Source organism: Thamnophis sirtalis, unplaced genomic scaffold (genome assembly GCF_051295495.1).
Source record: "Thamnophis sirtalis isolate CommonGarterSnake01/CBP01778 unplaced genomic scaffold, rThaSir2_p1.2 scaffold_3, whole genome shotgun sequence".
Lineage (NCBI taxonomy): Eukaryota > Metazoa > Chordata > Lepidosauria > Squamata > Natricidae > Thamnophis > Thamnophis sirtalis.
In genome coordinates this window covers 97,931,337-97,957,318 of record NW_028261383.1, presented here as the reverse complement: position 1 = coordinate 97,957,318, position 25,982 = coordinate 97,931,337, and the positions used below count along the sequence as shown (strand labels likewise).

The 25,982-nt window shown below is 40.3% G+C and overlaps 1 protein-coding gene across 5 annotated transcripts in view; it reads right to left on the bottom strand.

Moving 5' to 3' along the window:
• Positions 1–25,982, bottom strand: part of ARHGAP26 (Rho GTPase activating protein 26) — a 256,484-nt gene that overhangs the window by 115,723 nt on the left and 114,779 nt on the right. For all 5 annotated transcript variants that reach the window (XM_087709586.1, XM_087709588.1, XM_087709587.1 and 2 more), the window contains exon 12: positions 4,429–4,465. In XM_087709586.1, coding sequence (XP_087565712.1) covers positions 4,429–4,465 — 37 coding nt within the window. The remainder of the gene's footprint in view (positions 1–4,428; positions 4,466–25,982) is intronic.

Here is a 25,982-nt window from a genome sequence, read left to right as displayed (position 1 = left end):
CCGGCTTCAGACCCGGTTACAGCACAGAAACCGCTTTGGTCGCATTGACCGATGATCTCTGGAGAGCCAGGGATGGAGGCCATGCATCCATCCTGGTTCTCCTTGACCTCTCGGCGGCTTTCGATACCATCGACCATGGTATCCTTCTGCGACGACTGCGGGAGGTGGGGGTGGGAGGCACTGTTTTGCAGTGGTTCTCTTCCTACCTCTCGGACAGGTCGCAGTTGGTGTTGGTTGGGGGGCAGAGATCGACCCCTAGGCCCCTAACATATGGGGTGCCGCAGGGTTCGGTCTTATCCCCCCTACTATTTAACATCTACATGAAACCGCTGGGCGAGATCATTCGGAGGCACGGGATAAGATACCACCAATACGCGGACGATACCCAGTTGTATCTGTTCGCCCCGTGCCAACTCAATGAAGCGGTGGACGTGATGAACCGGGGTCTCGAAGCCGTTAGGGACTGGATGAGAGCTAACAAACTGGTACTCAACCCGGACAAGACCGAGTGGCTGTTGTGTTTCCCTCCCAATAATTTGGCTAGTGTTCCATCACTCAGGCTAGGGGGCCAAATTTTACACCCCTCAGACAGGGTTCGCAACTTGGGAGTCCTCCTGGACCCACAGCTGACCTTTGACCATCACCTGTCAGCTGTGACCAGGGGGGCATTTGCCCAGGTTCGCCTGGTGCGCCAGTTGCGACCCTACCTGAACCGGGAGGCTCTCACAACGGTCACTCGGGCCCTTGTGACCTCTAGGCTGGAATACTGCAACGTGCTCTACATGGGGCTGCCCTTGAAGAGCATCCGGCGACTTCAGCTAGTCCAGAATGCGGCCGCGCGAGTGATTGTGGGCGCACCACGGTTCGCCCACATAACACCTATCCTCCGCGAGCTGCACTGGCTACCTGTTGATCTCCGGGTGCGCTTCAAGGTGCTACTTACCACCCATAAAGCCCTCCATGGTAGTGGATCTGAGTACTTGAGAGACCGCCTCCTGCCAATTACCTCCCTACGACCTGTTAGATCACACAGATTAGGCCTCCTCCGAGTTCCATCCGCTAGTCAGTCCCGACTGGCAACTACGCGGAGGAGAGCCTTTTCAGTAGTAGCTCCGACCCTTTGGAACGATCTCCCCGTGGAGATTCGCACCCTCACCACCGTCCAGACCTTCCGCACAGCCCTCAAGATCTGGCTATCCCGTCAGGCCTGGGGATAAAGATTCTAATCCGTCCCCACCCGAATGATGAATGAATGTTGTGTTCTATTTTACTTATGTATTGTCTCATGTCTTGTCTTGTATTCCCCTCCCTATAAATTGTAAGCCGCCCTGAGTCCCCTCAGGGAAAAGGGCGACCTATAAATAATAAACAAATCTAAATCTAAATCTAAATACCAAAGTTCAATAATATAGGTGAAAAGGACCTGGAGAAGTTGCTGGTTGCTGATTCCTGAATTAGGCAATATAAATGTATTTACACACTTTAGGTAACTGTACAGGGAACCACACAATTCTGAATTTGACACAGCAGTTAATACTAATCCCATCCAACGTAGGGTTGAGAAGAAGAAGGAAGGCTTGTGTGTACAGAAAAATAGTTGAGTTTTCCTTTTTGCCTTGCCATTCTGGTGGCCTAGATTTCATTGCTTCTCCCACTAATGACTATAAAAGAAAAATGCCTCTTCTTACTAGCAGAGGAATGTCCTGGGCAAGGAAACAAGGGAAGAGGGTTGGACAAAGGTGTCCCAGTTAAAATAATTACAGAGATCTGCAAGTAAATTAAACTATTCTTTCAGTGTTAATTTTGCCAATTGCTAGCCCACAGATAACAGAAAACTGTCAAATAATGGTAAACTGATGATAATGTTCCTCCTACTGAAACCACAGAAATGAAGGGCCCAATTTATGGCATACTGCAAAGAGAAGTCATTGACCACGCTTCTTTGATTAATGACAGCCTGGACTTCCACAGCATTTTCAGGTCATATACAGAGAACCACTAAAATCAAAACAAAAGAGCAGATCTATAGCAATAGGAATAAGTGCACCCCCCATTTCAAATACTTGAAATTAAACATCCCCCCAAAAGAGGATGAACCCAAAAGAAAAGAAAAGAAAAATGCTAAAACCATTATCTGCCCCTTTTATCACATTCTCAGCAGATTTAATATGCCTCCCTAATTTAAAGTTAAATTGCTTGGGGAAAACCCCTCTTCTTCCTTTCTCCTAATTTAGCAATAGGAAGCAGTCGTGTCACAGAAAAATAAAATCATGGTTTCCCCCCTTTGTAAGTAATCCTTGACTTATGACCACAATTTAGCCCAAAATTAATGTTGCTAAGTGAGATAGTTAAGTGAATTTTGACACCCTTTCTTGACACAGTTGTTAAATGAATCACTGCAGTTGTCAAGTTAGTAACACGGTCAGAGGTGGGTTTCACATAAGATTATCACTGGTTCACCACGTGCATGCTCGCTTCGTGACCATGCGCACCTTCCACGCATGTGTTTTGCTCACACCACTGGCTTACACGCACGGCTTGTACGCATGCACAGTTTAGAAAATGTGGCTAAATAGGAGAGTGTAGAGCAGGTGCAGGTGGGTGGCCCACCCACAGGTCGCCACTACTGGTTTGCCCAAACCGGTCCGAACCGGCTGAATACCATCTCTGAACACAGTTATTAAGTGAATTTGGCTTCCCCATTGACTTTGCTTGCGATCGCAAAAGGGGATATCATGGCCCCGGGACTCTGCAACCATCACAAATATAAGTCAGTAACCAAGTGTCTAAATTTTGATCACATAACCACAGGGATGCTGCCACTGTTGCAAGAGTGAAAAACGATCTGAGGTCACTCTTTTCAGTGCCTTTGTAACTTTGAACGGTCACTGAACAAACTGTTGTAAGTCAAGGATTACCTATAGAATTCTGAATTTAAAAAATTAGTGGCAGGAAGTCTCCGTGTCCCAGTAAAATAAATTCATGGTTTTGTTCTATATGTTAGTCAAACTCACCAGCCGCTAACTTATCTCACTGCAAGTTTCTCTATTGCTTTTTTTCTTTAAATGTATTAACAGAGGAACATACGACTGGTAGGAAGAGGGATTCCTAGAAACACTAGGCTGACATAATCTCGCAATCTGCCGAGGTGCAATTATCTCTAATTGTGCAGTCTTGTTTGACACACTAGTGCTATTAAAGAGATGATAGGTATGTAAATCTTGCACTGGTGGGAAGGGAAGGGAAGAAAGGAAAGTGCGGGTTTAAAATTATACGGCATTTATCAACTGAAAGCAGCAAGAGAAACTGGACCACTACTGTATATAGTGTCTGTCAGCCGGAGTGACCCAACAGCTGGAGATGCTGCTTCTCAAATTTACTAGGAACAACATTCTATTTATAAAGAAACACAACCAGCAGGGATCCCTTAGGATGAAAAGGGAAGATGAGCTCATGAAGGTTTCAACTGAATGCTGCTTGCTCTTAGAAAAAGAAAAGAGAGCAATAGGAGGGAGTCTCTTTTACTGTGTTCCAAGCATTTCTGAGCTTGCAGGGTTAAAAAGAATGCCTTTCATCCCTATCCCCAAACTCAATAACCAACATATGAAAACCCACACTAACTTTATAAGCCACACCCAAGATAAATAAGCGATTTGCTGCTATGTCACTGCATGGCAGCAGCTGTAAAGAGAAGAAGAAGAAAACTAGAGCTGCGGTGATATTTGTAAGCTGGCTCCCTGCTTAAAAACAGATTTTAAATAGCAATAGCAAGAAGTCCAAGTTGCTCAGCAAAACACATATCAAGCCATTTGCTCTGTCCAATATTTGGGGTAAAGGGAGGAAAATATTTAAAGAGTGCTATTTCATATGTACAAAGAGCCTTTCATTCCCAAAATACATCTGCTGAACAACAGTCTAGGGGGCAGACTCAGGTTTTTGGATAAACTCCTTTTAACACAAGATATTTTATTTCTATTCATTAAATTTTAAGGAAAGTAAAAGAAGGAACTAAGATTCAAAAGAAAAAAAATCTTAGTTCTCCTTCTCGCTTCCCTTCTGTAAACCTCTGTGCCTGGGTTGTGTAAACTGAGACAAAAGGTTGTTAAATAATTCGCCAAAGGAAACACATAATTTGTAACAAAGCCAGTTTCAGAACTCCACAGTTCTTGGGTTGCACCCAGATATTTACTTGCTGGAACTCCAGCAGCTATAAAGCTCTTTTGTTTAATACAGTGATTGTCAGCCTCTACTGTTACTGTGAAACCTCTTGATCCCCATAACTATACCTGAAAGTTTAAAGTAACAACATACAAAAGGTTAGAGTAGATTATGGAGCACCATCTACTGGTTTATTCAAGCATTCAAGTCTAAAAAAAATCATTTGCTCATATTATCTTTTTTTTTTAAACTAAATAGTAAATTACTTACTGCCTTCATTTTGGTTGTCCTTATTTGAGTTGTACACCTGCAAATGAGAAAAAAAGTAATCATAAGAGTGCCATTATATCTTCATAGTATCAATACTGTATGCTAACACAGGCCTCTGTAACCAGGGACAGAAAAGATATCCCATCTTCAATAATCTTTCTTTTTTAAATCAACTTTCCTACAAAATAGATAGATAGATAGATAGATAGATAGATAGATAGATAGATAGATAGATAGATAGATAGATAGATAGATAGATTATATATATATGTATGTATATATATATATATATATATATATATATATATATATATATATATATATATATATAGAGAGAGAGAGAGAGAGAGAGAGAGAGAGAGAGAGAGAGAGGGAGGGAGGGAGGGAGGGAGGGAGGGAGGGAGGGAGGGAGGGAGGGAGGGAGGGAGGGAGGGAGATAGATAGATAGATAGATAGATAGATAGATAGATAGATAGATAGATAGATACAACAAGAGAAAAGAATGTTTAAAATACTTTTACAACATCCAAGGATGAAAATCATATATCTCTGTGGGCTTTATATAGTACATTTCCTCTAAGAACCCAATCAATACTATAATACAGAGTTTGTTCTTCCAATTTTCCCTACAACAAATTGAGGTCAATTGGGCCGAGAGAAAGTGAGCTTCTATGCTTAAGAGTAGACCTGAACATTGGTTTTCCAATCCTAGTCCAGCATTTTAATAATTAAACAACATTGGCTTTAATATGAGCATAAAGCATATTGAATGTTAAACAAAAACTCATTAGAAAATTACTGAAAAGGTGGAGGTATTATGTAAGGATCTTGCTCTAGTGACACAGAAAAACATATTTTTTTTTTAAAAAAAAAACTTTCCTAATGAATGTGAAACTGGCCTTAACTTTGCATCAATAAACTAAGTCAATGGCTGTAAGGGAAAATATATCAAACAGGGCATCTCTAATGCCTTGATGGAAAGATGATTTCTTTAGAACTCCAGTGGTCATCTCCAAAGGTCTGAAACTAGCAACCTAGTACATACATTTTATGTTCTCAGTGAATACTTCAGTCAATTTTGAATATGGCTGCAGGAGACAAAGATAGTCCCAGAGAAGTCATAAACCCAGAGGAGACATAATCTCAAAGAAGACATATATTCAGAGAAGATATATGCCCAGGAAAAACAGCTATGGGAATTAAGATTTGGCAAAAGCTATATGACAGGTTGTACTACAGAGAGTGATCAATTTGGCACAAGAAACCATTGGTTGCCCTCTAACACCACTGGATGACATCGCCTGGCCTCGCTGCTTTAGCAGAGTAAGGAAGATACTCAGAGATAATTCACACCTTGGTCAGTCTCTCTTTGCATTTCTACCATCGGGCAGAAGACATGGAAGCATAGCCAGCCAAACAAATAGGTTTAAAAATAGTTTCTATCCTTGGGCTGTCATACTCTTAAACACAACCACAATCACTCCATGCACACGGAGAAACGTATGACTAGTTTTTCTTTTTCTTCTTTTTCTTTTCCAAATTACTTGCATAGGGATTATTCTTTATACTATTTATGTTGTTTGTATTTTTGTCATGGATTGCACCACTAAGGCTAAAATGAATTTCGTTGTATACATGATGTACAATGACAATAAAGGCTATACTATACTTTGATTTCTATTCTATTATTTGATTGTGGCATGAAATGATAAAGGACTTACACTTGCTTCCCCCAAATAAGCTGGTGTCCTTCTCCACCCTCCTTCCTGCATTATTATAGTTTTGTTTTCTTTATGCAATTTAGTTTTGCCCAACACCATTTTTTTTTAATCTGGGCATTATACAATAAAATAGGAAAATAAAGTAAAATATTAAGAACAAAGGAACAAGGGGAGATAAAACAAGATGAGATGGCAAATCTTATTAACAACACCCACATCTCTAAGTGTATTCCGCTGGGGCTCCAATCAACCTAACACAAGGCCTGAGGGAACATCAACATCTTCAAAGCTTTCTGGAATGCTATCACAGTGGCAACCAAATGAATGTCATTTGGAACCTCATTCCAGAGGACAAGCACAGCAACAGAGAATACACATTCTGGGATCACAGACCCTCAAGAAATGGCAAATAATATCTACAGTGGTTTCATGTAGATGTTGAGCAAGAGGAGAGAGGGTGTCGACCTTGTGGCACTTGACAAAGGAAGAACTAAGAAATGACCTCTCCTCCACAGCCAAGACCAGAACCTTTCCCAAAGGAAGAAGGAAATCCACTATAAAATAATATTAAAAGTCACGGGGAGATCAAAGAGAACAAGAATGGATACATTCTTGCTCCAACCCATGCTCTGTTACAGATTGTCTACAAGTCCATCCAAGGGTGCTTCCATACTGAATTCTAGTCTGAGATTCTGAATGAAATGGGTCTAGATCAGTGGTAGTCAACCTGGTCCCTACCGCCCACTAGTGGGCGTTCCAGCTTTCATGGTGGGCGGTAGAGGTTTGCTGTAACTCTGCTTTATAAATTGTATAAAGTAAAGTTATGTCCCTACTTTATAAATCACCATTACTGTGGAACCAATCGGCGGTTAGAAAAGTTTACTATTAACAGAGATACAAAAGTGGGCGGTAGGTATAAAAAGGTTGACTACCCCTGGTCTAGATAATCCACTTCCTCCAGCTTCCTTTGCCTCTGCAATTTGGCCATCTTTTCAACAACTTCATTTTATGAGGTGGAAAGGATAACACTTGTCTTAGGTTGTTAAGTCTTGAAGATGGGGTGCACTTTCACCTCCTTCAAGGCTGAAGAACAAGCTGTTCCCTCAAAGACATTGCCACCATAGCATGGATCCAACCACAACTCATCTCCCTGGCTGCCTTAACTAAACAGAAGGGTCCAACAAACAAGTGGCTCAACTGAAAGTGCTGAGACCCTTGTTCACTTCCTCAAGAATTAGTGGTTCAAATTTATCCCAGATCACCCGACTAGACCAAGTCCTAGACCCTTTAGCTAGACTGACTAGAGTCCAGAACTCCTGAGAATTTAATTTCCAGCCACTGATAATAAAAGCCAAAGACCAAACACTGGGACTGCTTTCAAAGGGCAGAACCATTGTCTCTGAATGCATCCCACCTTCAGAGTCCCTTGATGTCTTCTGCTGCCTGTATTTTCCTGCACTAGAAAATCTTTATATGTTAACCATCAGTCTTCCTTTCTTCATTGCTGGAGTTCCGTTTGGGCATGGAGAAGAGCTACCTGGCTTTCTTTGGCCTGGAGCTCTTTTGGTCCACCTAATGACCACAACTGGGAGAACCAGGATTGTGGTTATTGAGTGAAGTGGTCATGTGGTTATCTCTCTTAATAACCACAATGACTTACAGCCATCTCTGGGACATCCAGCCCTCTACACCAGCCCTCACGTGCAGTCAGAAACACATCATTCCATCATAAGCTTTCATCTACGCATAAACACATCAACTCAGAAATACTTCTTTTCATGTTTTCTTCTCATGCAAACTAAATCTGCAAGGAGAACTTTCTGCACCGCTCAATTTTCACATAACAAGATTATTTTTCTTCTTCCTATTCATATTCTTCAATATTTTCCCCTATTTAAAGTCTCAAAAGAAAACCAAACACAAATCATTCTCCCAATGGACTCAGAAAATATAAAAAATAAGTCAACGCTAAACAAAGACAGCAGTAAGAGACCAGTAAGACAGAAGGGTGTTGATCTAATTGATTGTGTGTAGTTTGGTCATTTAGAGTGTATGGTACCCCAAAACAAATATATGAGGAGTAAATAGGTGAGAGAAAGAGCAAGATAGAACAAATGTAAATATGTTTCATGGTTGTATTCCAGTGGTGGTCGTGCACGCGCGCAGTTCATGCATGTGTCTTAGCACCTGCGCGATGCTCCAGCTTCTTGCGGAGACTCGCGCAGGCACTGTATGTGCCATCCAGTTGCTCGCAGAGAATCGCACAGGCGCTGTATGTGCCATGCGCCTGCGTGGAAGCGCAGAAGCCTTCAAAGACCGGTAAGGAGCGGGGGCGGGTGGGTGGGCCCTTCGCCGTTCCCAGAAGTTACTTACTTCCGGGTTCACCAACCAACCGGTTCGCTGGGACAGCTGCAAACCGGTTGAAACCCACCCCTGTTGTATTCATAGCCCAGAGAAATAAAGCACACATTTTCTCATGTTTTGGGTGGTACACTATGAGGACTAGGATCAATCAGGTAGAGATGTAACTTGAATGTTGAACATGTTCATTTTCATTATTTAACTCACACTAAAATAAGAGATAAAATTCTTTATATTATATCTTTTGAATTAGTAAAATGCTGAATTTCAAAGCATTATCCAAATTAGGAATTTCCATAGGAGATTTTCAGTTATTTCTGGTGAAAGAGTACTAGTTTTGGGGGGAAATCCATGTCTCAAACTTTTTCAACTTTCATTTTCTAAGTCTTTACTTGTATATTCAGGATAAATTCCCGCTAAGTATTGTTTGTTTGTAGATAAAGTAAATATTACATACTAAGTCCCCTTTGTGTCCTATTCCAAAGAAAATTGAATTCTGTCATGCTATTTTTGGACTTCTCACTAGCCCGGGGTGGTGGGGAATTCTTAAACAATCAGTATTATGGCTTGGAAGAAAATATTTTTGCTGACTGCAAGCTTTTCCTGCTTCCTACGGAGACATTCCACCAAGCATTTTTCATAGATGAGCAAGTAATTTCTTTTTATTGTTGAAAAGAAATGCAACTTTCAATCGCATTTTAGGCATTTAAAGCTAAATATTTTTGTAACAGACATTCTGAGACATTCGCATTTTATCAATCCTTGATGACAATAATAAACAGATCTTAACTATCAGTAAAATGCTAGTCATCAGCCACTTTAAATGAAGAAATTCTTTCAGAGAGGGACTTCAAGAAAAGGGTCCTAGTAATATATAAAGACACTGTGCTGTTTTTTGCATGTAGTCCTCACTTTACAGATTAGATTAACAGAGTTGGAAGGGACCTTGCAGGTCATCTAGTCCAACCCCCCCAAACAGAAGACCCTATACCTTTTCTGACAAATGGCAGTCCAATTTCTTCTTGAAAACCTCCAGTGATGAAGCTCCCACAACTTCCAAAGGCAAGCTATTGCATTGATTGATTGTTCACCCTCTCAGAAAATTTCTCCTTATTTTCAAGTTGTATCTCTCCTTGGTCAGTTTCCATCCATTACTCACTGTCTGGCCTTCAGGTGCTTTGGAAAACTGGCCAGGTTCCCTCCTCTCTATGGCAGACCCTCAAATACCAGAACATTGCTATCATGTCTCCCCTGGTCCTTCTCTTCCCTAGGCTAGCCATGCTCAGTTCTTGTAACCATTCATCTTATGTTTTAGCCTCCAGTCCCCTAATCATTGCTCTTCTATGTACTTTTTATAGAGTCTCAACATGTTTTTTTTAATAGTGTGGTGATCAAAACTGAATGCAATATTTTAAGTGTGATCTTACTAAGGCTTTATAGAGTGGTATTAATACCTCACTTAATCTTGATTGTTTCCCTCTGTTGATGTAATTTAGGATTGCATTGGCTTTTTTAGCTGCCGCTACACACTGCTGACTCATATTTAACTGGTTGTTTACTAAGTCTCCAAGATCCTTCTCACAGTTACTGCTATTAAGCCTGGTGTCAGCGTTCCAAATATCATCCAGAATTAAATCAGAGTTCAAGGCAGAGCTTTCCTCAAAGTTCCAATTTATTAAGAGAGACATCTGTGAGAACCCGAATCTGAAAGCTTCCCGGGGTTCCCACCCAGTTGAAAGTTCATGATCTTGTCTCCACACCCACAAGCCCAGCACATGCTCCAATCTTCCTCTGTGATGCTGGCATTTCCACCCATCCACTTCCAGTCAGGTGCAGAGGTGCAGAGACAAAGAATGACCTTGATTTCTAGAAAGAAATTTTTATTTTGAAAGCAAACACATTCTACTCCTTACTATTCCCTCTCCCAATTCCCCACTAATGAAACAGCATAATAAAGAAAGAGAGAGAGTGTGGCAGGCCAAAGATCCTAAAAAGAACCAGCTGCAGGCCTGACATCTGGTTTCACCCAGTCTATATGTGTACTTTTGGTTTCTCTTGCCTAAGTGTAAGACTTTACTTTTCTCTACACTGAATTTCATTTTGTTAAACAGGACCCAGTGTTCACGTCTATCAAGATCTATCTGGATCTTGAGCCTATCTGCTAGGGTATTGGCTATTCCTGCCAGCTTAGTATCATCTGCAAATTTGGTAAGTTCCCTTCTATTCCCTCATCTAAGTCGTTTATGAAGATATTGAAGAGTACTTCAACCTTGTGGTACCCCACTGCTTACTTCCCTCCATGTAGATGTAGACCCATTAAGGACTACTCTTTGAATATGGTTTGTCAGCCAGTTATGAATTAGCAGGTTTATTATAGATAGGAAAAATCAGCAAAAAAAAAAAGCTGTGGGAAAATGCAGGTTTACGAAAGACATGCTTGCTGCCATAACCCCATCTATGATATTTATTGAATAATTCCATTTTGAAAAGTGTAGCATGGAAGAACCAAAGTTTTTCTTCAAAAAACTTGATACTGTTCCTGATTTAGTTCGGCCCCTGAATGAGTAGAATGGGATGGGGAAATGATTGATAACAGGACTTCCTTTCTCCCATATCTAGAGGGCAATGTTGATCTTTTAGGAGATAAACTATTAATAATTCCTAGGATGTCTTTTATTACTCCAAACAAATATTAAAACCATCAGAGATAAAAAAGGCATTCCAACGTTAATCTTTCCAACTTGTTTCTATATTAACGTGTGATTTTTTTTAAAGAGACATTTATGACACATTTTTCAATATATCTTTTAATAATATACTCTGACGTACAATTGTTTCTTAAATATGAATTTTTGCAAGCAATTGCCCCAATATAATGAGGGTTTTTTTTTCCTACGTGGTTCATCCAATACAGTAAAACTTTATTTAATGAACTACTAGTTAAGGATCCATTACATCTGAAGTTGCATCGTTTTGTTAATTATATAATGGACATAAATAGCATCATTTTCAATAAAGCCTTGATGTGAGACAGTTCTTAAAGCCATGTATCAAATTTGTCCGTTGCATCTAAAATCTATTAAATTGAAGTTTTACTATAGGTACCAATTTTTTGTTTATTTATTATCCAGTAGACCACTGAAATTAACTGACTCTTAGACGTCTATGATCCATGATGATGAACCTATGCCACGTGTGCGCAAAGTGGCACACGAAGCCATGTCGCTCGGCACGTGCAGCATTGCAAGTTTGTCTTCCAGGTTTCTGGCATGCATGCGTGCACGATGATCAGCTGTCCTTCGCCCATGTGGCAGTGCCAAAAACCAGGGTGTGCATGTGCACTGGTCAGCTGATCATCAGGTGTGCATATGCACTAGAACCCAGAAGTTCAGCTTTTCCAGGGCCCAACGAGCGAGCACAATGATGTTTCCGTGCGACCTTTTTGGCATCACTGTCTGTGATCATAATAAAGCAAAACAACAATTAAACTGCAAAAACTGCATAACTTAATTCAGTACTAAAACCATAGCATTGCACAAAGAAAGCAACATAGGCTCCAAATATACTTCTAAAGAAATAAAAATGGATTTTAAAAAAATCTTTCCAAAAAAAATACTCCATGTGAGAGCTCTCTTTTTCAAGGCCTTTTTGAAAGATGCCAGAGTTATTCTTTTCCTGGCAAGCAGCACTACATCATTCAGAAATCCAGATATATATGGATTTATAAGGGCTTTTTGGTTTCTAAGGCAGCTTGGCAAGTACAAACTGGGTAAGACCCACATTAATATGCATACCACATGACACTGTTAGTCTAACACAATCTGTAGTATGAAAGCTGCACATATTTAACACCCAGGCTGATTTGGCTCTGTAGCATAGTCAAGACAGCCAATCCTTGGATAACAGCCAGGAAGAAGATAACCCTGGGCAATGTAGGTGCCAGTCGAAAATGGCAAGCCTCCTTGTTCAAATCAAACTGCCCAGGCAACCTCCTCCCTTTAGCGGCTGACTCCATCTTATCAGCTCTTTTCTCATTTTGTCTGAGGGCCAACTGTGTAAATTCCAGACAGGTTTTCCCCCCACCACCTGACTTTTAGGGCCAGAATTTGTTCTTCGTTGTGGCTACAAAAAAGAAGCCAAAAGCTTATTTACAGGGACACATTTTAATATTTCTTTCCAAAAAGCATCAGGTCCCAGCAGCCATCTTAACAACAACAAAAGCAAACAAAAATTAGGGCAGTAATTTGGCATGGGGAGTTTGGCAGCAGTTTAGCTTTTACTTTCAAATTTCTCGTGACTAAATAATTCAAGGCTGAAAACGGTGTATGTTGGATCTAGCAAGTTGGAAAGAAACAAAAAGACATAATGATGTTAAGATTATGTCTAAATCTAGCTATTCTGCTTCAGCTCGGAGACAAAAGCCATGCTAATCAGAGATACCTATATACTTGTCTGGAAAGAGTTTCTTATCACATAATCAAGGCCTTACATGCATAGGTATGTACAAAATCAAACTGCGGGAACACATACTAGATGACAGGATTCATCACTACCAATTCGCATGTTTATCATACCTATGAATTACTTTGTAGATGTCTAAACTTTTAACATAAAAGAGCTGAGGTGGCGCAGTGGTTAGGGTGCAGTACTGCAGGCCACTTCAGCTGACTGTTATCTGCAGTTCAGCGGTTCAAATCTCACCGGCTCAAGGTTGACTCAGCCTTCCATCCTTCCGAAGTGGGTGAAATGAGGACCCAGACTGTGGGGGCAATTTGCTGACTCAATTTGCTAAAAATCTGTAAACCGCTTAGAGAGGGCTGAAATCCCTATGAAGCGGTATATAAGTAATTAATAAATAAATAAATAAATAAATAAATAAATAAATAAATAAATAAATAAATAAATAAATAAATAAATCTATCTATCTATCTATCTATCTATCTATCTATCTATCATCTATCTATCTATCTATCTATCTATCTATCTATCTATCTATCTTCACAGCCACTTTGGGGCTGCTAAAGAAAAGGCAACATTTTTATAGCAGCTTATTATAGATATAGTATATAAAATTTATTCCTAGTTCAAATGCATGGGAGGAAAGAAAAATCCAAAAGAAAGTAATTCTCTTTTAATCCTATTCACCCATCTCCTAAATAGCTGAATTCTGCATAGGACAGGATTCTTTCCTGACTATTCCAGAACCTCTTCTCCACCTCCTTCTTGCAGCAAAGAGGTTTGTGTGTCTGTGTGTATCTTCTGATCCTTCCTAAAATTCTAGTATTGGTTGCTTTGCAGTGAAAGACTTTCAGATCATCAGTTTTGATCCAAAACAATTGTCTCATATTGTTAAAAGGAAGGGTGGAGTCTGCCTTGTATATCTCATAGAACAAATCTTAAGTTCTTCTGAAATAATAAATGAGCAAAAAGTGCACTGCCTAAATTACCTTAAGAAGTTAACAGCAGACTCCACCCTTCTCTATGAGGCAATCACTTTGGAACCAAAACTGATGATTTGAAACCTTTCATTCCAAAGAAACCAACACCCGAATTTCAAGAAAGCATCTGAAGATACACATAGACACACAAGTAAACACACTCTTTTGCTGCAAAGAGGAAGAGGAGAGGTGTCGGAAAGGACAGGACAACGATGTAGGGACAGAAATTATGGAGATTTCTCCTTGTTATCAGTTCACAAATTCCTAATCATAAGAATTGTTCACTTACTTATAGGATTGTTTTTGCAAACTACTCCAGGGCAGTTCTACTCTCATTACAGATCTTCTCCCAGTAGCAAACCAGAATTATTTTAACTTTATATTATAAAGTTCTCCACTGCCTGGGGAAAAAAATGAAACTGTTTCTCTAAAGATTTAGAATTCTGTTCATACAGATGTTACATTTTATTGCATTGCTGATATTATGTTGTAAACTACACTGATGGATGAAGCATCAAGGTAGCTTTGATATTTCAAAGGTTGCAGTTAAAAAATGAGCCTGGTTCGCTGGAATGTATTGTAGATTTTTTCCCTAGCTGTTACCCGAAATTTTACAAAACTAAATCAGGAGAGGAAATATACTGTTGAGTTTGAATAATCAACTACATTAATTGGAAGTATTTTTTTGCTAGCTTCACTGCAACAGGTTCCCATATCAAACATTAAACTACAAACTCTAGGGGGTGGTGCTCAACTCTGTTTCAAAGCCAAAGAGCCAGCCCTATCCGAAGATGTCTCCATGGCCATGTGGCCAGCATGATTAAATGCTGAAGGTGCACGGAATGCTGTTATCTTCCCACCAAAGGTGGTCCCTATTTTTCTATTTGCATTTTTACATGTTTTCGAACTGTTAGGTTGGCAGAAGCTGGGACAAGTAGCGGGAGCTCACTCCGTTATGCCGCACTACAGATTCGAACCACCGAACTGCCAACCTTTCTGATCAACAAACTTAGCATCTTGTCTGACTAAACTGTATAAAGCTTAAAATCCAATGGGAAAAAAATTATAATCTCTATACTTTTCTACCGTATGACTTTAGTTCAGCCCAAATTATGAAAGGCAATGAAAGTAATCCAAAATGCAGACAACGGAAGCAGATGTTGTTTATTAATTTGCCAGGCACAGAATGAAGTCCCAACCACTTTGACCTCTTTTTAAAGTAGAACTGACAAAACGTAAACTCCGCACACAATGCTGTTACATTTGCACTGCCAGCAATAGGCGTTCCAGATCTAATCAGCCTGTAAGCAAACTGAATCCAAGGTTCAAACAAGGTTCAATGGGTTGCATTCACCAGGCAAGCTAAATTAAGCAAATACAAAGAAAAGAAAAACCACAACAACCAATATAAGCTAAACAGTGATTTGGTGCATCAAATTCATTTATAAGAAGGAAGGAGTGTAAACCCTGGTAAATGAGAACATGCATTCCAGTTGGGAGGAAAGGAAGAGCAACAAATTTAAAAGCAGGCAACTTATTTCCTAAAATGAAAAAAAAAATACCTCCACACACACACTGTATATCCTCAAATATGAGTGTACTACTTTCCCCTAGTCACAAGTCACCCAAAGCCAAAGTATTTGGTAGACTGGAAATTCAGACTATTGCAAATACCATATTTTTCGAGTATAAGACGCACCTTCCCCCCCCCCTTAAAAGTGGGTGAAAATTTAGGTGCATCTTATAGGCCGAATACAGTTTTTGGCCACCCAAACCTTCCGCATGTCAAAGAGAAAACTTGAGATTGCCCACAAATACAATTTCAGCATGGGCCTCCCGATCATCAGCTGTTTCAGGCTGCAGGGATTGCCATAGCCTATTGCCGCCTCCGCAAGCCCCATTTTCCCTGTTTGCTGCAAGGAGGTAAATTGCTGAGAGGCAAAGGCCAAAGGGTGGCGGCCGATGGGTGGGTGGGTGGGGCTACATTTAGTGTATAAGACGCACCCAAATTTTCATCTTCTTTTAGGGGCGGAAAAAGGTGCACCTTATATTTCAAAAAATATGTTACATTTAATTTTGAATTATTAATGCAGGACAAAGGAAAATATTTTATCGCTGGGCATATTAAAAGATGTTTTGGAACAATGGACCAGTGGTGGGTTTCAACATTTTTTAGAACCTATTCTGTATGTGTGGCCTATTTTGTGGGAGTGGTCAGGGGGGTCATGTGACCGGGTGGGCATGGCCAACTTGGAAAAATGTGGTGAAAATTTGGGCTCTATTGTGGTCATAAGTTCTCTTTCTTTTACTTTCCTTCCTTCCTTCCTTCCTTCCTTCCTTCCTTCCTTCCTTCCTTCCTTCCTTCCTTCCTTCTTTTTGTGTCTCTCTCTCTCCCTCTTTCTTTCTTTCTTTCTTTCTTTCATCTCTCTCTCTCCTACTTTCTTTCTTTCTTTTTCCTTCCTTCCTTCCTTCCTTCCTCTTTCTTTCTTTTCTTCCTTTCTTTCTCTTTCCTTCTTTCTCTTTCTGTTTCTATCTTTGTTTCTATCTCTTTTTTCTCTCCCTCTCCCTCCATTCCTTCCTTCCTTGTGTTTATCTCCCCACCTTCCTTCCTTCCTTCCTTCCTTCCTTCCTTCCTTTCTTCCTTCCTCTCTTACTTTTTCTCTTTTTCTCTTTCTCTCTCCCCTCTCTCTCTCACACACACAAGAGAGAGGGGGGGAGGGACAGCTATCATCCCCCCCTCATTCCTCTGCAAGCCCCAGTGGAGAAACAGAGGCTTCTTTTTTGCCAGCCTCCCAGCTGATCCAGTCCCACTTACACATGCAGTGTGTGTGTGTGTGTGTGTGTGTGTGTGTGTGTGTGTGTGTGTGTGTCAACCACCTCATTTCCAATGGGGGGGAAATCAATGCAGAGGGAGGAAAAACACATAGATCCCCCCCCATTGGAAATGAGGCAGCTGTCAAAGAGAAGGGAGCGGCGCGCGCCACATCGGCTTGTCCAACAGCCAAAGAAGGAACAGCAGGTGAGGATTCGGCTGTTGGACAAGCCCACATGGCACGCGATCCATGGGGGGGGAGATGCAGGTCAGGGGAGGGAGTATTCTTGTAATTCGGAAGCTCAGATACGGCTAAATTTCACAAAGCGGTATATGTGTACCGGTGCATACTGGCTGAAACCCACCTCTGCAATGGACCCAGAAATTAATTTTGCCGTGACTCAGGCTCAGGACCTCACATTCTGAATCTGACCCTGAAAAGGCTGCTGGTCTGAGCCTGTGAAATGTCAATCTCAGGAGCCAGGAATCATTTGAGGCTAATGCTAATCTTAATTTTAATTTGAAACAGAACAAACTTTAGAAATGTTTGCCTCTATAGACAAACTTTGTTTAAAAGATGTTATGAAAGAGGAACAAGTTTTACCTGGCAAGATTGAGTCTAAGAGTGGATTAAAAATAACAAGCTACAAGAATGACATGGAAAAAGATGGGCATAATGAATCTATGGACATACAAAAGAAACTGGCTGATGCCTTATTAATTAAAAGAAACATACAAATAGTAAACCATGAGAGTGACCTGGATAATATTCCTAAATTGGATTTACAAAAAAGGCTTATTAAAGCTTTGAAGAATTTTTTGAGAAAGGACAAAAAAAAATGAAAAAAGCATGTTCTAAGACATTACTTGAAGCGACTAAAGATCAAAATTGTTGAAAGGAAAAGGAAAAAATATAAGGTTGGTTTATTTGATCAAGATCAAAAAGATATGCTGTAATCTCTGGTAATCCCTTAATGGACTTTTGCTAATTAGGACTGAAAAATCTTTGAGGATTTGTTTATACATAAGAGATGAACTATGGAATGAGGAGATCATTTAGGAGGCCATTAAATTACAAAAAATGTTTGTATGTGTGATTAGAATCATAATATACTGTATTTCTTTATATATTTCTTTTCTTTTTCTTTAATATATTCTTATTTTTACTTTCTTTTCTATTTTTCCATTCTGTACTTTCTATTTTTCTTTATTTCCTCCTCTTTTTAAATTTGTATTAATTTTTAACTTTTTAAATGTAACTTTTAATAAAATGACCATTAAAAAATTAAGGGCATGGGCACATATAAGAAATTGCTTACTAAAGTCTTCTCCCAAAGCTTCCTTGCCTGACCAAGTTCCAAAAAGAACTTCAGTAAATAAGATCAAATTTAAAAGATAGATCTAAGCTATTTAAGCTTAGAAATTGAGCTCTGTTCTTTTTAAATGAAAAAAACAAGAGAGCAGCTGCATGTTACATAATTAATAGAACATAGTGGTTGACCTTCAGTTCTTTACTAGAAATTACATTTTCATACATATAAGCACAAGCTTACTCACATATTATTTTTAGCACAATTTTGGGGGAGTTAAAGAACATTAAAAATAACAAATTCACCCTTTTGGTTTCTCCTGATCCATTAAACCTTGTGTTGTGATCATGGATTCAATGGTATAGGACAGTCATGGCTAACCTTTTCCAGACCAAGTGCCCAAAGCATGCGTGTGTGTTCATGAATGTATGTGTGCATGCCTGAACCCCCCAAATGCTATGTGCACACAGTCCCCCCACTTGCTCCTCACCTCTGTGCATGCCCCCCACCCCCGCATGTGCATGCACTCCCCCACATGCACCTGCCCCCCTCGCACACATCCCGCCCCTCCATGCATGGGCACGCAACTCCTGTGTATGTGGCCCACCCCTGCATATGCGTGGCAGAGACCCAATGACCAGCTGTCGATAGAAGGTACATGCATGGATGTGTGGCAGAGCTGAATTGGGGGTTCGCGTGCCCACAGAGAGGACACTGTGCCACCTGTGACGTGTGCCATAGGATCACCATCACAGGTATAGGAGTTAACCCAACCATATCTGAAGAAGTCCAACAATAAAAAGCAGGCGATCAAGAGAAACCAAGAGGGTGAATTGGTTATTTTTAATGTTCTTTAACCACCCAAAAATTGGGCTAAAACTTTTACAGGCAGCCGTAGTAACAAAACTAGAAATCCTATGCAGAATACTTTATAAGCACATTTTTGCTGTGTAGCAGCCTAAGATGATGTTGGTCCCCATTCATAATAAGCATAATAAGCCATTTATATAGAAGGAGCACTGGGGAAGTGCCTGAAGCAATATATGCATATAAAACAGATAGAATATTCATCCATGACATTCTCAACTACTTTAGTTCGGTCTGGCAGTGAGCCATGATGGACGCCATAAACTTGCATCCTCCATATGGAATGCTTGCTGTTGATTAAGAGTAAAAATCACCAGGATTAGTTGAGAACATGTGCTACACGAAGCAACTGGTTATAGATAGAAGGTAGGAAAATCTACAGGAATCAATTTTTTGCTTATGTATTTGTATCCCTTTCTGGCTATCTGAGAGAGGCTCATCTGGATATTGACTTTCTGCTGTAGAGTTGAGGTGATTATCATTCATGAGCAGCACCTACTTCTCAGTTGGCCGATTGTACACAAGGAGAATAAACAATTAAAAGGCTCCATGTACGAGCTAAGCATGAGAAGGACATATTTTATTTTGAAGAAAAAACGGGGATGGAGGGAAAAGAACTGTGCTGTTTGTCGTAGGCTCAGTAATGCTTCTAATTATTGTTAAAGTCTTCAAATGCATCATACAATTTGCTTTTTTTTAAAATAGTTGTAACTAAATTCAACCTTGAACAAATTCAGCTCTTTTGCTGTGCTTTATGTCAGAGATGGGTCAAGTGAATGAATCCTGTTTTTATTCACAAGTGCATTCTGCCCAGTGGTGGGTTACAATCGGTATGCCCCAGTACGCCCCGGTACGCCCCCTGCCTGCCTGTGCTCCTTATCGGTATTTGAGCTGTTTGGGCCTTACGCGCATGCGCACGGAGCATACAGCACCTGCATGATGCTCCACCGAGCAGCTGGAGCATTTCCGAGGCGTCACGGAGCATCACAAGCGCTAAGTACACAGGTTTGCACTGCCCACGTGTGCTGCGCACGTTCATGTGGTGGACACCCAGCCCCCTTGCACCGTACCGGTTACAACGGGATCCAGAACCCACCACTGATTCTGCCCAATTGCAACTTCTGCAATGGCATATAAAGAGGAATCCCACTATAAAATGAATTGTTTGATTTGTCAGGTAATCGTACAAGTCATATCTATCCCCAAAGCTTATCTCCTTGTCTGATGCATTTATCAACATAAAACAAGTTTTTAAAAAACTATCTTAGATTTTTAAAAACACATTATTATCGTGTAAAATTCCTCTCTATATACAGTTACAGAATTGATCCTTTGATCCATTCCACTGAGAAATGCTGCCAAAAAAATCCCATCCCAATACCACGGTACAAAGCCCAATTTGCTCCCGCTGCCCTCCACTTCAGAGGCTTTGCAGAGGCCTGAGGGTGGTAGCAGCTGTCTTGAAATTGCTGAAGGCCCAGGGCCTTTGTTTCAGCCCTGGCACTGCCACCACTGAGTGCTACTGTCAGACCATAGGTCGGGATGTGGAGGGGAGATAAGTAGGTGAGGAGCCGCTGTGCTTGCAAACGTGGCCCGGCTGCGAAGCATTTCAATTTGGATCGCATGAATGCAGGGGGCACTGCAATGAGCATAACTTAGGGCATAGGTCATAACTTCATTTTTTCATCATCACCATCATTTTAAATTGTTGCTGAACAAGTGGTTCAAAATTGAGGTCTGCTTGTATGAGGAAAAAGACCACTCTTGTCTTAGGAGGGAAAGCTATTCCATGGGGAAGATGCCTCATGGAGAACACCCATCTCCTATTAGAGTATCATGTGACAATAAAGAATGTGGCATAAACAGTCACATTTTGTGCCAGATGACACTCCAGGATTCTTCAATTGAATTGAATTGAATTGAATTTTATTATTTGTATGCCGCCCTTCTCCGGGAGGGACTCAGGGTGGCGAACAACTCAAAAGGGGAAAAGGGGAACATAAAACAGAATACAAGTAATTAAAATAACCAAGAATCACACAACCATACAAGTCGAGAGAGGAGGGGAACTCATCAACCCCAGGCCTGCCGGCAAAGCCAGGTTTTGACGGCTTTTCGGAAGGCCTGGAGAGAGGTGAGGGTCTGAATCCCTGCGGGGAGTTCGTTCCAGAGGGCCAGAGCTGCCACAGAGAAGGCCCTTCCCCGGGTAGTAGCCAGGTGGCATTGGCTGGTAGACGGAACCCGGAGGAAGCCAATCCTGTGTGATCTAATGGGTCTTTGGGAGGTAATTGGCAGCAGGCGGTCTCTCAAGTACCCAGATCCAATACCATGAAGGGCTTTATAAGTTACGACTAGCACTTTGAAGCGTATCCGGAGACTAATCGGTAACCAGTGCAGCTCGCGGAGGATAGGTGTAACGTGGGTGTACTGAGGTGCACCCACAATCGCTCGCGCAGCTGCGTTCTGGACGAGTTAAAGTCTCCGAATACTCTTCAAGGGCTGCCCCATGTAGAGGACCTCAGATGGACAGAAGGACAGTGAAAAATACAAATGTCTTCATTCTTTGAATGGCCAAAACGGATGCACTTCCCTCTTCTAGTAGAAGCTATGAGTCCAGAAGCACCAGATCAGGGGTGAAATTCAGCAGGTTCTGAAGAACCGGTAGCGGAAATTTTGAGTAGTTCAGAGAACCGGCAAATATCACCTCTGACTGGTCCCAGAGTCGGGAGGGAATGGAGATTTTGCAGTACGCTTCCCTAGTCACGCTCACCAACCCACACCCACAGAACCGGTAGTAAAAAAAAATTGAATTTCACCACTGCTTCAGATTGCACACTTGCTTTTTTTAAGAAAGGAAAAAACCCCACCCCATCAAGAGATAACATTGTTTATCTTCCTAGAATTAATAGATATTTGAACTAACAGCCACTTTGTTTTATTTATGCTGTGTTTGAGCCTCTTTCTTCCTAGCTGGGTTCTCAAAATCTCTACCATAGATCCCATGCGATCTGAGTTGGAAATATCTAATTGGATGACAACCAATCTCTGAACCAATGGGTGACTTTCTCTAGTGGCCTCATATGAATATTAAACAAAGTAGGTGGGAGAGTCAAGCCCATGAGAACTTGATCAAAGTGTCCAATCGCCCAACCTTTCCTCTTCCATAACTACCGGCTGTCAAGTTCCATTTGATAGTAATCTAACAATAAAAGTGGGATCTTCACCAAGTAAAGTTGACTTCTGGTTCTCATCACTGATATTTTAGATATCATGCCTTCCTCAAAAGAACATTCTGAAGAGCTCCATTAAAAATCATCATCATCGATGCCTGTAAGTCTGGGAAAATAAGGTACTTTTGACTATTTTCTGGAATCCCCCCCTCCCCCCGATCCACTGTCAGAGAAGGGGAAAGAAGAAAGGCATCTTCATTACAGCAATTCGGAAACCCATCTCAGCATACATGTAAATTGCTCTCAAAGCTCATGTGTTATTTACTGTTCTACATCTACTTTCAGCCCTGTGAACTTCTAATCTGCTCAGTGGGATAAATTCCATTTGACCCACTGTGCTTATTCCACAGGGGGTTTAGAATTATGAATTACTATTCTAAGCAAGTCAACTAAATGTCAGCTCAGATTTCTTGAATGAGACTTGAAGCATGACCCATTCTACAAACTCATATGCAGGCGCGCGCGCACACACACACACACACACACACACACACACACACACACAGCAACCTGGGGTCATATTAAAAGAATCATACCTACTAGGCCCATGTACGCCAAGTGAAAGAAAGATAATATGGCCATGTGAAAAGTCACAAAAACATTGGAGAGGAGTTCAGAGTCATTAATATAATGACAACAAGTCACCATGGCAACATGTAAGTCCAGCAGCAATTGCTTCCAGAGAGCCCAATTCACACTGCTCCTCTTTGAAACAGATGAGGGAAGGTTCCATTGGGGGGGGGGGGGAATCTGCATCTGTTTCTTCATCTAACTTTTGGGCTGCCAGCGTTTTAACAAAAACAAAGGGAGTGAACAAAAAAAAAAACTAGTTGGCAGAAGTAAATAAGTGAATAGAAGGGATGGGGGGGGGATGGAAAGCTTGCAAAGGAGAAAGAGAGGGGAAAAAAGTTGGTAAGGATACATTCCTGCAAATGCAAACATTCAGAAATCATTCCCTATTTGGTAAGCTTTGACGATTCTGAGCAAGTGGAATATTTTTTGACACTTTAAATGACGGGGATGGGGGGAGGGAGTAAGGGAAAGCTTTCACCTTGATCTGTTGATATTCTGTGCTCTTGTAATGTGTTTTGCGTTCGATTTGTGGTATAAGTAACAGAGAAATAATGCTGGGCTGCCAGTTTAGAGTTAAAGCAGGCCAGCAGCTGCAAGATCAGAAGAGTTCCAACTCAAGTGGCAGTAGAAAAGCTCTAAAAGCCAAAGAAATTTCGTTAGAGGAAACGGGGCACAAGGGACAGGCTGGCAGCTGTGCGCACACAGATAGTCTGTTCTCATCAGCCACTGGTCATTTACTCATGGAAGGAAACCAGGAGATGAGAACTGCAAGTGGTGCATAGCAACCGAAGTCTTGTGAAAAATTCCTGAATCTGGGAAAAAGCAGAGGATTTCCACTGTGTCCCAGATGCATTAACAGGTTCTGCTGAAAGGACATTTTCCATGACTGAGACTGAAGAAAATAAACGTGGCACTTCCTTTCTTTTTTTTTTTAAAGAAAATCGGTGTAATACTGCAGTGTCAAAAATTCAAACGTAAAGCCTCCCATTTCTTTCAAAATTAATGTATCACTTCAATTAGGAAACAGGCTTTTAAAAAAAAATTATATATGAAGTTCTGCCCTGACACAAAAATTCTCCAGGGATTCACAACAGGATCAGCAGACAGAACCAGCAAGGAGCATTTCCCCACCTAGTGGACAAAATGTTTCTATGGCGCTCCTTGGGAGCAATTTTGACTCTGTTGTCTGTTTTGTGTAACTCTTGTTTCATCAGCCCACAGCTGTTTGAATCAAGTTTTTTCCTGGGCTCCCAAAAAAACAAAACAAAAACCAACACACTTGTGCTAGACCTTCAGAAGAAACAGGAAGTTTTATTATACCGGATCTGTCGATACAGGACATGATGTAGGATTTGAGGAGAAAAAGTTCCCCATTCAGCAATCACAAACTGTTCTAGAACAGCTTTTGAGCGCTATGGAGCAGAAGAGGAGAGCCATAAAATTGTTTTTCTTTCCTGTTTCCATACAGGAAGTATTTACTTCCTAGTAAACTTCCTAGTAGGCGTTGCAATAGGTGAATTAGAAACTGCGGATCTTACATCACACTGTCTGCCAGGGAAAATAAGAAATTTTACATCAGCACAGTGTACACCCTGATATTGTTTTACAGTACTTGGCTCTATATTAAGTTTTTAGGTCTGTTTTGAGTTTCTTTCATTGAAGAGACAAGGTAAACAAAAATAATTAAAGATGCTTCTCTCATCATTTCCTGTAGCTTAAAAGATTTTCAGCATTTTCCATTGGAAGTTAAATTACCACAGAAAATTCTGAATTATTTTTCAATTCTTTTATTTCATACTCTTCATTTATGATGCAGCTACTATTACTGTTTGCATTAAGACAATATTTTAGCTGCTCAATTTGCACCAATCTGTCTCTTACAGATTGTGAGTCAACTGAATATCAACATGCAGATCCAGGAAAGAAAATGAATTGAATACTTATGAGCCGGACATATGAGCAGGTTCTAATTCTAATTTTTCAGTTTAAGACATTTTGGGATTTGTGGGTAGTAATTATTTTAATTCTAAGCAGCAGTCAGTCAATTAAAATTATTTTGGAAAGAAGAAGCTTTTTGTATTCTAATATTCATGGAACAATGAATTTTAATTCAGAAAACATATTAAAACATATTAGATATAAGTCACATAAAAGTAATGCAGGTTGTTGTGCCCTGACTGCCAGTTTGGATCTTTAAAAAAAAAAACTAAATATAATTTAAATAAGCAGCTGATTGCCTCTTCCTATAAAGACAAAGAACACAGTACATGAGAATCCAAAGTAAAACATAAAGCCCCTCCTCCAAATCTTGGAAATGGCCTCCAGAACTGCTCCAAAAATCACTGCTAAAGTATAATTTTTAATTAGAAAGAAGAGACCAGCACTAAATATTTGGGGGATTTAATTTTAATTGTATTTTAAATTAGAAATAAATCTAGTTCTTTTCTTGACTTCACTAGCTTCCTTGCCTAACTCCAAGTACACCCCTCCTGAGACTCTAAAAGTTTGTGCACACTGATATAGAGTAAAAAAAAAAAAGCTATGTCAGACCACAGCATTCACAAACCTTAAAGAAAAATAATATTTCACTAATTTTCAGTGTTTATATCCTTATGAGACCTTTAAATCTGATACACTTCAGATAACTTAAGCAATTTCCTGAATGTTCAACGCAAATGAAAAGCAGCCATATAAATGTTTAGAGAGCTAACTATATACAAAACAATAAACAGTCAATGCATTCAAAGTTAACACTCTATACAAGAATATAGTGACTACACTCTGTTAGGAAGTAAAGATTCTGGCCAAGCCAGCATCAGGATTCCAAGGTGCAATTGGTACCAGATGTTTAAGAAAAAAAATCAGCCACTGGATGATTAGGGTGATTGCTTAGTCTCTTCATTATTCTCTTTTTCTTTCAGCAGAACAAAATGTTTTTGATGTCCCTATTCTCCATCAACCTCCTCAGTTTTCAGAAGGATTGGTAATTTGCAGAGGGCCAATCCATAAAGCTGAGTTGATGATATCTTTGACAATTGAAAGTCATTTGGTATACTGTATGATTTTTTTTTTTTACTTTTACTTAAAGAAGGGGAAACTTTTATGAAGTTAGTCCTAATTTGGGAAAATACCATTTGGTCATCTACTTAGCCAATATATTTACCAAGACTTGTTTATACACTACAGCAGGGGTGTCAAACTTGATTTCTTAGAGGGCCAGATCAGCATTGTAGTTATCCTCT